The following is a 13,773-nucleotide window of genomic DNA, read 5'->3' on the forward strand; positions in this document are numbered from 1 at the left end:
AGCACCAAATTCCTGGGGGTGCACATCAGTGAGGACCTCTCCTGGGCCACCAACTCTGCGTCACTGGCGAAGAAAGCCCAGTGGCGCCTCTACTTCCTCCGCAAGCTCAAGCGAGTGAAAGCTCCCATACCCATCCTGAACGCATTCTACCGGGGCACCATTGAAAGCATCCTGTCCAGCTGCATCACTGTGTGGGGCAGTAGCTGTACTGAACACAGTAGGAAAGCACTGCAACGCATAGTGAACACAGCTGGTAAGATCATTGGTGCCCCACTCCCACTCCCTTTCCTGCAAGACATATACACCACCCGCCTCACCCGGAAAGCTACCTCGATTGCGAGTGACACCAGCCACCCCGCACACAGTCTGTTCAGCCTCCTACCCTCTGGAGTCTGGAAGAAGGTATAGGAGCCTCCGTTGCCGCACCACCAGACTCAGAAATAGCTTTATACACCAAGCTGTCAGGAAGCTAAATTCTCTCCCCTCACTCCCCCCAGCCATATCCGTCAGTCTGATACGAGGCTGAAATCCCCCCCCCTACAATAACTCAGGACTCTGCAACAAAACTGTCCCTTGCACTTTTATCACTTTACCACTTACTGTTATACTTGCACTGCCAATGTAACAAATACATCTCACAGGATGTCTTTTTGCTGCCTTTTTTTGCACTACCATAACCTCACTTTAAAGTAAACGTATGCTGCTGTACATGTATCTGTATGTTTATAACTATATGTATATCTATATGTCTTGTCTTATCTGTTGTTGTGCATGTGCACTTATATGTTTCACCGTGGGAGAGTGGGAAACGTTTTTTTCGATTCCTTTGTATGTCTTAACATGCAAAGTAATTGACAATAAAGCTACTTTGACTTTGACCACTTTTATGTTTGAAAGGCGTAGTTCAGCTTGCAGGTGTGCTGTGCCTCTGGCTGTGCTCGGTCAGCTTGTCGGTCTTGACGTTCAGATTTTGCACTTAAAACTAGATATATCGTATCGTCTTGTCACATGATCAAATAGAGACTTGACATTGGACAACAAGACACATATTACCGAGCAATCATCATTGCATATCTGTATATGACTTCCTCAGTTTCAAAAGTCACGCGCCGTCACTGCTTTCCAGTAGTAGTAGAGAATGGGATGCAGTGGTGTATACCTTCTCATACAGGTGAGAAAACATGATGAGGTGCCCAACTAGGTGCTCCTCTAATGGATTAAAGGTGATGCAGGGCTGTCCCAACATGCGTGAGGACGTGGGGAAGTTTCCTAATGGATGCCTCTCCAGTAGTGATATGTGGCGTCAAGGTGCCCTTACAAAAGGTTACGCTTTCAGGTGCCTTTCTGATAAAATAAAAAAAAACTCAAGATGTGACCTCTGCCCTTCAAAGTGAAAAAAAAAAAACAGTGTAGAAAATGACTGTCAATACCCTACAAGTCTTCCTTACAACATACCCTCTAGCCTTAACATTACCTTGCATTTCCCTTCAGTCAAACTGAAAGGCACCCACACAACTGCTCGCCTCCTTGTGCTCCAACCATATTGCCAATTTGACTTTTCAACTATTCAAATCAAGTAAATAAATCCACACAAAACCACTGTGTTTTTAATGGCAGGTTTTTAATGACAGGGCTATAAATCATAAACATGATAAAAAAAAAATCGTTTCTTAGGAATGGTCATAATTTTGAGATATTCAAGTCATAGATCCACAGTTGCAGTAGGGATCAGTCCTTATGGAGGGTGATCGATCAGTGCCTCAAGTTCAAGGCAGTTGGTCCGCTATTTCAAATGTCACTGCTCAGCAGAGCTAGACATTAGTCTATCCTTGAGGACTTTAGTTTTGACAGACTCACCAGGAGGTCCATTTCTAGCAAGTCTTATTGGGGTCAAGTCTAAAGCTGAATAATGCCTGCTTTAATAGAGACCTATCAGTAGTCAGAGTAAATCCCAACCAGTAGGTGGACGGTGCAGTTCTGGTCTGCTGAGGGAGGGGGGGTGAGATTGGTCCCGCAGGTGCTTGCCCCTTTATTTTCCATTCTTTACATTAAGGATCTTCTCCTACAAAAAAACAAAACATTTTTGTTCATATATAATTATGAGCCCAAAAGAGGAAATTCTAATTTGAGAATGAAATGAGGATACTAGTGAAAATATAGCGCCCACTGGTGGTAGGGGGAAGCCATTTCTACTCCACGGCAGTTTAAACCTTTTAGAACAGTCATTCTCAATCCTGCTCCAGTCCCCTCCTGCTCTGCAGAAGTGACTGAACTTGTCACTAGCACTCTTAAATAGCTCGATACACTGGATATAGTTAACCAAGAGCATTACAGTTACACTGATCATTCAGGTGTGCCAGGATCAGGGAGAGATAAGACTTGCAGGGGGGAGGGGGGACACAAGAGGATAGAGAACGCCTGTTTTAGAACATGTGATTGTGTTTCTCCTAATTTTTCACAATCATATTACAAGTGGGCAGATGCTGTACACAATTCTTCCATCCATAAGGGGAAACGTTAATTTACCAAGTCATCGTCTATATTTCTTTTGAATTAAGCACATGAACAAACCACAGATCTTTGCGTACCTTAATCATCGTCTCCAGCTTGATGGCATCAGCTGCAAACTTGCGGATTCCGTCTGAGAGCTTCTCCACAGCCATGCGGTCCTCATTGTGCGTCCAGCGGAAATCCTTCTCATTCAGATGCACCTTCTCCAAGTCACAGGCCTTGGCTGGAGGAATAGAGGGATATAAGGGTCTTAAAAGTCTGTCTTAAAACACCCTAATTACAGGTAACAAGTTGTGTATGGTAGTGTCTTGCCTTCAGCGTGCAATAGAATGAAGGTTAGTGGCATTTTTACCCATCTGTGGTGTGAGGCAGGGCTTCACCGCGGAGTGGTCCTGGCTGAGTTCTCCCAACAGCCCGGGGGAGATGGTGAGCAGGTCACAGCCGGCCAGTGCCTTCACCTCACCTGTGTTCCTGAAGGACGCGCCCATCACAACTGTGCTGTAACCATACTTCTTGTAGTAGTTGTAGATCTTTGTGACACTCACCACACCTGCAGTGAAAAGCCTTGCATTTACCAAGGATGGAATTTGCATTGGGATATAAATAAGCAGATGCATCAATTACCTAATTAATTAAAGTATCTTGGACTAAAATTATACGAGACAGTGAACCGTCTTGGGTACATCCTGTAAAACCTGGTTTTCTGTTAGTAGGTCGTGTTTTCTTACACAGACCAATCAATGAATCGGCCATCCTTTGTGTGTACCTGGGTCCTCCTGGGGCTCGTAGCTTTTGCGGTCTGTGTTGTCCTTGTGCCAGTCCAGAATACGGCCCACAAAGGGGGAGATGAGGGTGACCTTGGCTTCAGCACAGGCCACCGCCTGGGCGAAGGAGAAGAGCAGCGTCATGTTGCAGTGAATCCCATGCTTGTCCTCCAGCTCCCTGTACAGCAGACACAGTTACATTTAAGATCATCAAGGACAAACAGACTCGCACACTATTAAGAAGAGGCAACACTCTTGATTTCTAAAACAAAAACAACATACCAGCCCAGTCAAGGACAAAAAGGTATACACATGCACATATACAGTTATTTGTGTACAGGTAAAAAAAAAAAAAAAAAAAAAAAAAAAAAAAAAAACACGAACTGAAAGCATGATGACTCACCCGCCAGCCTGAATTCCCTCCCAGGTTGAAGACAATTTGATCAGCACTCGATCCTTGCTCACACCAGCATCCTCATACAGGGCAATGAGCCGTCTTGCTCTTGCCACCATTTCATCTTTATCAAAGGACAACCTGGCACAGCAGAGGGCAGGGTGGAGGCAGAGCAAAGGACAATTTATTTCAAACTAGGCAATGGTTTTCTCCATCCACCACATCCATGAGTCACAAATGTATATCTGGCCAGCATCCAAAAGGCTGCAGCTTCTGCGTGTGGCTGGAGAGTTATATGGTATATGGGAAGCACAGGTGAAGTGAACTAACATTCTACAAGTGAACCAACCGAAATTTGAGAGAATCATGAATAAGGCAGCTAGGAAATGTCTTGGGCTTTTTCCAAGTACAGTAGCATTGTATGGAAATGAATTGAGTACCCAATGACCATTGAATTCAAACATATTTTTCTGCATATAACTAAAATGACTAAACATGAAACTTCGTCTTGGACACTGCGGCTTCCAATTAATGACGCACGACAAATCCGCTCATACCTGGCATCCACCTCCGTAGAGACTCTGCCTGGGATCTTCTTCAGGATCTCCACACCAAAGTTCACAAAAAGCTTATCCATGATGTTGTCAACTTGCTCCTCCTCACTCCTGTTAAACATCAAGTGTCAAAACCATTAGTTGGGCAGAAAAAAAAAAAAAAACTACAGAAACTTGGTTTCCATTTAATCAGACTTTGTATTTGTATTCAGTATTTTTTGTCTAAGATATGTGAGCAATAACACTGTAATGCTCGAGTGCACATTTGCTGGCCTCACCCGCCCTTAGCGATGCCGTATTTGATGGCCTGATCCACAAGGTGCTGGTAGGCAGGCATTTTGGCAGCGGCCAGGATGAGAGAGGGGTTGGTGGTAGCATCCTGAGGCTTGTACTCGTCGATGGCTAAAGAGAGAATGGCAAGGAGATTAAGATTGAGCTCCAGCAGACACACACATTTGGTTCATCAACAGAACACCCATAAACTATGAAAACACAATTGGGAAGGGGAAGACAGACAGACAAAAACAATTTTGGCACAAAATAATGGCCAAACTAAACAACCGCTCTTCCCATCAGGCTTTGTGTGAGTGCTTGGCTGTGGTCCAGCATGGCCATTGTTCAGGGCTCTGCACTTGGCTCCTTCCACCAGTGAGCTGAATTACTCTCTGATTCAATTGTTGCTTAGCAATAGAGCCCTCTTTGTGACCCCGACCTCCTCTTTTTGCATGTGGGCACTGTTACCACCAGACCAATCATCAGGAACTGAAACACAAACAGACTACTTCATGTCAAAATAACCATGCCTGCTTCACTTTCAATTTTGGTTACCTGAAGTCTGATTCCACTTAAAACTGGTTGAACAGGTCCACTGATTATAAATGTTGCAAGCATTCAGATCTACACTCTGTGACGCCTCTGTTCAGTACATTAGTAGAAAATGCATGTCCTTCCTGCTTCCTCATGCTTATTTAAAAGGACTATGTGTAGCATGATTTCATATTGTATGCAAAGAAATCCCAAGGTCCCTATATGAAATTAAGTATGGCATACCTTGTATTGTAAGTATGGTATACCTTGGATTCCTAATTTCACAAGGATGTTTTCTTCCTGTCAGTTAACCATTTGGCAAGTCCCTTATGGGCCAACATTTTAGTCACCATTTTGCAAGTACCTCAAAAGGACCACTAGGCGGCACTACAGGTTGTGGTCCACAAACAACTCTGAACAATTGAAGCCTGTAAGCTCTTACACATCTAGGTGCTTCCATACAGTTGTCTGTCAACAAATAAAGCTGGTGTAGCTAATACTATTGTCCAGAAGTCAAATTACATACTCTGGGTCAAGTTATTAGAAACACATTTAAATGTTCAGAACAAAAACAGAAAATGACCAAAGAAAATGAACCAACCATGACTAACAGCAGAACCAAAATTGATAATTGCTGATGAAGCTTTCACAGACTATAGACCAGTGCGTGGCACACACATGAACTGACTGCAGCCTGTCATTGTGTAATGAAAACAAGTGAAGCATGTCACAGGGTTTAGTGTACAATGTAGTGGACAGAGGGGTGAGAAAACATTCAGATTAGGCCTAGGAGTTCAGGCCAGATTCACACAGGTTAGATTTGACGAGGCCATTTTTACAGACAAAAAACAACAAGGACATAATTTCACTATGTGTGAAGAGCAAATAATCACCTTGCCATACTTAATTTCATATAAAGACACACATTACATAAGCCCAAGGCATGGCCCATTGTCAACTTCTGTGTTATCCAAGTGCAGTGAATAAGGCAGGGAGCATTTCTGGGAGTGGCTGAGCAAAACACTACAAGGAAAATTGTTGCCAACTGATACAGCCTACAAGGTAGATGAGGTCATATGATTGAGAATCATACCCAAGAAAGAGAAGTTTTTCGCACAGCACAATCTGAACGGATACAACCCAATTCCAAATGGGTATGGGAAACAGAAACAGTATAGCTGTGTCGTAATCAGACTGGATCTATGCCAATTTATAGTGCGTTTCACCAACAGAGAAACCTTGAGGGAGCAAAGAACTGGAATAGGCTACTGAGTTGCACTGAATATTGCACTCTGTGTAATGAATACTGGCCACAGCCAAACAAAAAAGAAATCATGCAACTACGGTATTTCAGCAACCTTGTGCAGGTCATCAGTCTGTTTTCCTAGCCAAGCAGGTCAGGTCTTGGGAAATCAAGACATATTACAAGAGCAATGATTTCCATATACCATGTGTACAAATTTGGAATATAAAAATAATGTCTTGCCCATCAGTAAGAACTGAACAGCCATGTACACAATCTGCGGTACTCACTTAACCCACCGAACACTTGTTAGGAGGAAGTTGCCAGTATGAGGAAGAGAAGCGTGTAATTGGAGAAGAGTCCGCCTAAAGGCCTCATCACAAGGAAGGAGGAAATGCCGCCAGAAAAAAAGCATCACAACAGAGATGACCACGTATCTAATAGTTGTTCTAAGTTTACTGGACAGCTTTTCTTCCAACATTTATTTATGGAACCGGCTTTACAAAGCTTGCATTTCAGCACAGATCATGTTATATTAACATCATATTAAAATAACTTCCAGTTTATCATCTCCAGTGATGTTTAGATCCATTTCTGTAGACATCTATTATACACAGAATACGATAGTTTAATTCTATACAGCCTGATTTCATTGGCCTGGTTAGAGCAATGGCATCAACCCTGTTGGGGAAAAGTGTAACCATTGTGGTCAGCTTCAACACACGTTCATGACGTCAATTTCTGTCTTGTCATTGTGACTTTACAAGCATGAGGCAATCTTGGAAAAAAGGTTTTGAAACCTTGTAACCAAGAGAAATGTAGGAATTTCACAACACACATTTCCTCATCATGGTCTACCCGTGCCCACAAGCATGATTGACATTACTAAATAAAGTAAAGCAGAAGGCAAGTGCTGCAGCTCGAAGCATCCAAAGAATATCGTATAATCTACACCACACAACTCCTGATCAAGGTTTCAAATATCATGTTACCTGTTGTACCTCGTTAAATCACGAGGGATTTCTGTGGTGTGCATATATTCATTTTAAACCCATTAACTACCAGTCACATGGATGACCTAAACACGACCTTACTACTTAACAACAAGCGTGACTGGCGTGGAAGACTCAAGTTAATGTTATTAACTTTGTGAAGACTAAACGGCTAACCTTAAGTGCATAAGCAATTCTGCACATCTCACTTTAGTTGTACGGATGTAATAGCGGCTGAAGCCTCAGGGTGTTCGCAGACTAATTACTTTCTCATTACAGACTATAACTACATCAAAGTGACATTACTCAATAGGCTACATGGCATATTTTAGAAACGTAACTAACTACGTAAAAAGTATAACATTAAATGAACATAATGACCAAGGCCATTTGTTTGCTTGATTGGCCATCAGGTAAATGTTAAACATTAACTTCAAGGATGCCCCACTATCAGACTTTGACTAACATTAGCTCGCTAACTAGTCAGACTAACGTGAATTCTGAAAATGCTTAAGATACCTTCTCCAAGTTACTATATTGTACCGGGTGAAGAATACATTAGAGCTAGGTTCATGTCCGTATGTCCAAGACTGCGCAATGCTGTGATTGATAACCTAGATCGGATTAGCAAAGTGAAAGATGTGTTCAGAGCGTGTACTAAATGTCTAGCTGACTAACTTGTTGCCTTGCGAACTGAGAGAAGTTAGCTAACAAGCTAGTTAGCGAGCTAATAAGCACTGTGGCGGCCTGCAGCTAACTTGCAGGCAATGGTGCTAAAGCTAGCTTACTGCCTACCGCACATCAATGCATCACTGAAATACACCAACAAATGCGAACACTGTATTAGTCTTAATTTTGAAAGACACATCAAGATGACATTAGTCAGCCATCGTCTACTTGCTTGCTAATGGAAGAAAGCGTTTCAGAGCCTGTAGCTATGTCCAGTCTTACCATTGAAGTCACCCGTATCAGCAACCACCACAGTGTATTTCTTCAGCTGTTCTAAAGCTGACTCCATCTTTCGTCGTTTGTCAGGTGACACAGACATGATGTGCGAGAACAGGGAGCCTTTATATACCGAAGCGCGTGAAACGAATAGGAATGTCAGACCCTCAGCAGCAAAGAGGACGAGGACGCGAGCGTGTACGTGCGGTGACAGGCAGAGGCGCGCGTGTAATGGGGTTGAACAGGAAGGCGGGAGATCATGTTTAACCTAGACTGTTTAACCAATGGACATTGAGGTTTTGTAACACACCTTATCTCAGCTCATGGACCATCCAATGGAGTGGAGGAGTGGCAAACAGTCGAATACAGCTGAACTAATTCACTTATTCAAATGCATTATTTAAGCGCCTAGTCAGTACTTTTATCTGTGAATTAAAGAAAATACCATTGCTTATTCACATATAAATGAATCAATAGCTTGATGTGAATATTCAGGCCTGCAACTATACAAGCTGTGCGATGGCTTTCAAGCTAGATACAATAAAGCCTAATGTAACGCCCATATTATGAAACGTTATTGAACACAATCTTGGTCTAAAAATCGAAAGGTATCTAAATCACAACAAAACAAAATACACCGACCAAATAACATCTAGAAAAGACGGAAAATAGAAAAGGCAACATGGAAGGGCATAGGCCTATTCTGCTTGAAAACACTTTAGTTTTGTCCCACTAGAGGGCAGTGGTGTAATATATGTAATATTGGAAACGTTTTAGGTAGTGGTGCTGTCCAAACCAAAGTTTTAACATTAGTACGTCAGGAGAGAGATTCACTTTTTGTCAGTAGTTGCCTTTCCTGCCCGAGGAGGAGTTAAGTGCTAAGCATTTGGGAGAGCCTGCACAGTGTTTCTCTTGACCTGTACTGCACGCAGACACGGTAGCCTGTGGAGACAGGCGCCAACACAATACAGCCTAAGGTAAGTTGCTTAATTTTAAGTTATTTGTTGGACGCTATTCAAAGCAAAATAGACCACTTTATTGTGCCCCTTACTAATGCGTCAGTGAATGGTGAATGGAACTAATTTTAGTTACCTTCCATTAAAAATACTTGTACTTGTATTAGTTGGGAGATTGTAAACTTATTATAGAATTTACATGTATTGAACAACCTGAGTGGTTTCTTAGAAACTGTAAATTTGCCTTTGGGACATTGTGTGTCACCCCTTACCGCAGATTGATTGGGTACTTTTTTTTAAAAAGGAAAACCTGTCCATAGATTGTAATTGCCACTCGAATGCGGTAGGCCTATTTCGTCTGTGTGGAAATTAAATGTGAGATGGAGAAGTCCAGTGTACTACTGTGCCAGAAAATGAAAGAAAGAACCTTTCTCCTGGTTTCTGATGGAAAACAAAAATAAACTCTCCAAGTAAAACAACATTTCACCATTCCTGGCATTCCTGATGGTGGTCCCTCCCTGACTCTCGGCTTTTTTTGGCGAGAAGAGAGGGACACATACACGTGGACTGGTGGTGTGGCTGGACATGCAAACCCACAATTCCTCAGAGCTCCCTCGGAAGAAACAAACATTCACTGTTTACTAGGCCTACATACGTTACATCAGACTAAATATACCTTAAAAGGTATAAAAGCATGTGTCTGCATACAAATTGTTACAACAAAAGATGCTATAGTGACACGTTGAATTTGTGCACTGGCTGGCTCTCGGGTGGGATATGGTGACTCACTTGTAGTTCTGAAAGACAAATTCATCTGTCATGCCAGATGATGTGTTCCTTGCCATTATAAAGCTGATGCCATAGTACAAAAATACCCTGGTCCCAAGGGAGATCAGACATGGGAAACAGAGTAACGCCTTGATTCGGTTGTGCAGGGACTTTTAAGATGTCTATATAAAGAGTGACAGTGGTACAGTGGTAGAGAAGTCGTTTAGTAATCAGAAGGTTGCTAGTTCGATTCCCTGTCGAAGTGTCCTTGAGCAAGACACTGAACCCCTAATTGCTCCTGATGTGCAGTGTGCCATCAGTGTAAATGTAAAATGTGTATACATTGTAAGTCGCACATATGTAAGTCGCTTTGGATAAAAGCGTCTGCTAAATGACTAAATGTAAATGTAAAGAATATAGTGTATGTAGTGGAATGACATGATTGGAAACAGTTTATTGTATGGAGCTGTAAAACATCTAACCTCTTTCAGTTCAGCTCTCACAGTCAAGGTCTGAACTCCTGAACTCCAGCTGGGAACAGCTGCGTCCCATTCGTGATCACAGATAACCAAATAACGAGCCGTTGGATCATTTTGTGACATACTGTACTTGAGAGCACATCTTTATGATATTGTGTAATTTTAGGTTCATAGTAAGTCATTTATAGCGGAGAGAGACATCCAGATACACCCCACAAACAAATATATACATACACACGCAAACATTTTCTACTGTTTTGCCAGTCTGGCAGGTTTCATGGGGTATTTTAGTGTTCCAAAGCTGTTGACAATTATAATAAACACGGGCTCCACAAGGGACAGACCTGCCAAGGAAAAACCCTGCTTCAACAAGGGAGTGTGTGTATGGGTGTGTGGGATAGTGAAGGCTATATTTAGGAAGGGTGGTGTGGTGAAATGTGCAAAAGAACCAGCAAGAACTCATGATATATAGTCACACAATATGTCTGTGTTTTGTCAGTAAGCGTTTGTGTGGATGAGGGTTGTTGTTGCTTTTACAGAGAGACCAAGTGCTGCTTTTTACACAAAGGAAAAGGGGAAGGGAGAGAGTGCAAGTTTGTCATGAGGAGTCGTGACTAGAATAAACATTACCTTTTAAAGGAGGGTGAACAGAGAAGGGGAAGCGGGAGAACAGGAGGACTGTTGGGTTTCTGTTTTTATTACAGATATAGAAGTCTGTGGTGGCGTTGTTTAAATCCCCTTTAGTTATATTTGTATTTTATGTGTGGTGTTGTATGCTGGACGAACCTTCACATGTCTATAGTTAACATCCACGTTTCAATTCTAGAGATTCTGCAAAGACATGAATAATCAAAGAGCCTATGTTTTACCTCCAGAAGGTGCACTACTGCCAAGACCAGTGGGAGTGAACACAAAGTCCAGTGATGGATAAAGTAAAGCTCTGCTCTGCTCTGTTCATAGCACTCTTCTGGTCTTTTTCTCATTTCTGTGTCAAAACGTCCCATGTGATTAACAAGGTACAAACACGTCCTTTCAGGAAGGTGTAGCCCACTTCTTAGTGTTTCTCTTTTCTTTAATTTAATTACATAGCCAATTAGCTCCGTTCATCTGCCATCACACATCATTAGCCTTTGTTAATGGATGTGTTCCGTGTGTCATCATTACCTCTGAGGGAGAAATAATGACTGTAATCTCAGCCCCAGCTAGGCCATATAGGCACAGTTACTATCTCTGACTAATAGATCATGCCTCTTGGTCATTTCAAGCTTTTGATCAAACATTGTGTTTGAATGTGATACAAAATGTTGAATGATGATTCATTATTGTGTGTGATTTGCTAGCTTAAGTGAAGTGGAAAAGGTAATTTTTTTTGACTTATTAGTGTGTTGCAGTCCATGTAAGTATACCTGTAAGACCTGTTTCAAGCTACATTATGGAAGTATGGTTTACTTTGTATAACATCCTCACATTCGTTTTGATGACATGTGGTCATGTGAAGGAGAGATCAACACTCCATTCCAACTTGTCATCATGTAGTTTTATGCTACAGAGCCCGCAAAAATGTACAGCCCACCACTCTCAGTGTAGCCTAAGTACATCACTATCAGTGTAGCCTAAGTACACCACTCTCAGTGTAGTACATCACCTTGCAAGGGGGAGCAGTAGTAATAAGAAAGTGAGATAGTTTAGGAAGTTTGATGAGACTGAGCACAAGCCTACATCAGTCTAATCGTGTTTTAATCTAGTATTTTGGTGGCCAAAGGAGCAGATACATTGAGGGCTCTTGAAGTATGCACTGGTGAGAAGCACCTTTCCTGAGAGTTTTATTTACTGTAATTTTTACATCAAGAATATTGTATATGAATATTGTATATAATATTATTTGTAGATTTGCCACAATGGACAATGGCTAGTACTTATAAATTCAAACCATTTGACAGGATATTATAAAACATCATACCTCTCTTAGGACCGTTCAGGATGTTAACAAGGCTGTGCCCACAAGCATAAATGTTGATGTTAAGGAAAAGGATATGCTGGGTGGAGACCCAGACCTGCAGCTGGACAAATGTGCTGAAATCTGCTGATATTGAGTGGGAAAGTGCGAGTTTTTAGTTATCAACAATTTCAGTTGTGAAAGAATACCTACCACACATATACACATACACAGTGCTTTTAGAATGAACATGTTGAACATGCTCAATCACTGCCTTTGTTTACAGTATAAGAGGTATGCTTGTTTGTTTTCAGCCACAACCCACGCTCGAAATAGTATTACCATAGTGCAAATAGTATATCCACCTCTTTCCATCTGTAGGTATGCAATTAGCAGCAGTGACAGAATCTATTGCACGGTGCCACTGTTGGACATACAGCTAAATGCCTAGACGAGCATTTTACACAAATGCAGTGTAACTTTATGATGTACGTATGTATTGTATTGGCAGTGCCTCATATCATTCAGTCAAAAATCTCAGGCAGGATGAAAAACTAGTCAGTTGTGAGTTACCATAGTTACCGTAGATTCTCCTTTTCCCATAAGTTGTTTCTGCTACTCTGCGGTGGCTGCCTCTCCTTGGCTTGATCTTTCTGAAATAATGTAATCTTGCACGGTGTAAAACATTTTTGGAAGCCTTTTTTAACTGCTCTGAGCTAATTGGCTTTTGAGAGAGAGAATGTTTTAGACAACTCCCTTGGCTCAGCAGGGTTTTCCATGAGAGAGTAAAAGACTAAAGAGAACATTAGCTGTCACTGGTAATTAAAACAGTGCTCTTCACGTCTATTGGAATTCGTTTTTTTTGGGAAGCACTAGACAATACTGGCACCAAGAGCTCAGGGTTTAAATCTTGCTATTTTGGCAAGTCACAAGTCAGTGCCATGGGCCAAAATCTGGAGTAAATTAGGCATGGTTGTTCTCCCGTACCTGAAATCAGTGATCTGGTCTGTTGTCAAATTCAATTCAGGCCCTGCAATCTCCAAAGCAACCCTGTATAGTTTTCAACTTGAAGTAACATAATGTAATTTATTCTGATGCCCCTGGTTAGTGAGGTTAGGGAGGTTCATCTGTCATTAAGACTGACAGCCCAGAGGGCAGCTTTCACTCTCCAGTCTTGACTCGTCCTGCGCTTAGTGCGTATAGCGTCTGGTTGTATATTTGGTGTTGGTAATCAGTACAAAAGCACAATTTTGAAATGAATATCTTGGAATGAATATTCAGAATATTCTCTGACATCATAAGGAGTTTTGTATCTAATATCTGCAGTAACGTTTGTGTACTCATGTCAGTATGAAAATGTTTGCTGTCATCATATCATCACATTTCCCCCTAGTCTACTTTGCTCATATAATCACATAATCTCA

General features: G+C 41.8%; 2 protein-coding genes across 2 annotated transcripts in view; one reads left to right on the forward strand and one right to left on the reverse strand.

Annotated features, from left to right (window-relative positions):
* Positions 1–1,602: 1,602 nt before the first annotated feature.
* On the reverse strand, positions 1,603–8,445 carry taldo1 (transaldolase 1). Its single transcript, XM_012817269.3, has 8 exons — positions 8,217–8,445; positions 4,502–4,625; positions 4,227–4,334; positions 3,679–3,810; positions 3,278–3,453; positions 2,864–3,061; positions 2,589–2,734; positions 1,603–2,062 (listed from the first exon to the last, which is right to left on the reverse strand). The coding sequence occupies exons 1-8, from the start codon at positions 8,311–8,313 to the stop codon at positions 2,030–2,032; spliced, it is 1,014 nt and encodes a 337-aa protein (XP_012672723.2). The 5' UTR covers positions 8,314–8,445; the 3' UTR covers positions 1,603–2,029.
* A 569-nt stretch (positions 8,446–9,014) lies between these two features.
* The window catches only part of tspan4a (tetraspanin 4a), a 47,334-nt gene continuing 42,575 nt past the window's right edge, over positions 9,015–13,773 (forward strand). Inside the window, exon 1 of the mRNA XM_012817248.3 lies at positions 9,015–9,187. The gene's annotated coding sequence lies outside the window, so the exon portion shown is untranslated. The remainder of the gene's footprint in view (positions 9,188–13,773) is intronic.

Source organism: Clupea harengus, chromosome 6, assembly GCF_900700415.2.
Source record: "Clupea harengus chromosome 6, Ch_v2.0.2, whole genome shotgun sequence".
Taxonomy (NCBI): domain Eukaryota; kingdom Metazoa; phylum Chordata; class Actinopteri; order Clupeiformes; family Clupeidae; genus Clupea; species Clupea harengus.

Excerpts from the sequence above, each read along its gene's own strand:
- taldo1 (XM_012817269.3), bottom strand. The coding sequence starts at position 8,313 with ATGTCTGTGTCACCTGACAAACGACGAAAGATGGAGTCAGCTTTAGAA. Across the intron at positions 4,626-8,216 it reads TGATACGGGTGACTTCAATG|CCATCGACGAGTACAAGCCT; the intron begins GTAAGACTGGAC and ends TTCTCTCTTTAG. Across the intron at positions 3,811-4,226 it reads TCTACGGAGGTGGATGCCAG|GTTGTCCTTTGATAAAGATG; the intron begins GTATGAGCGGAT and ends CTGCTGTGCCAG.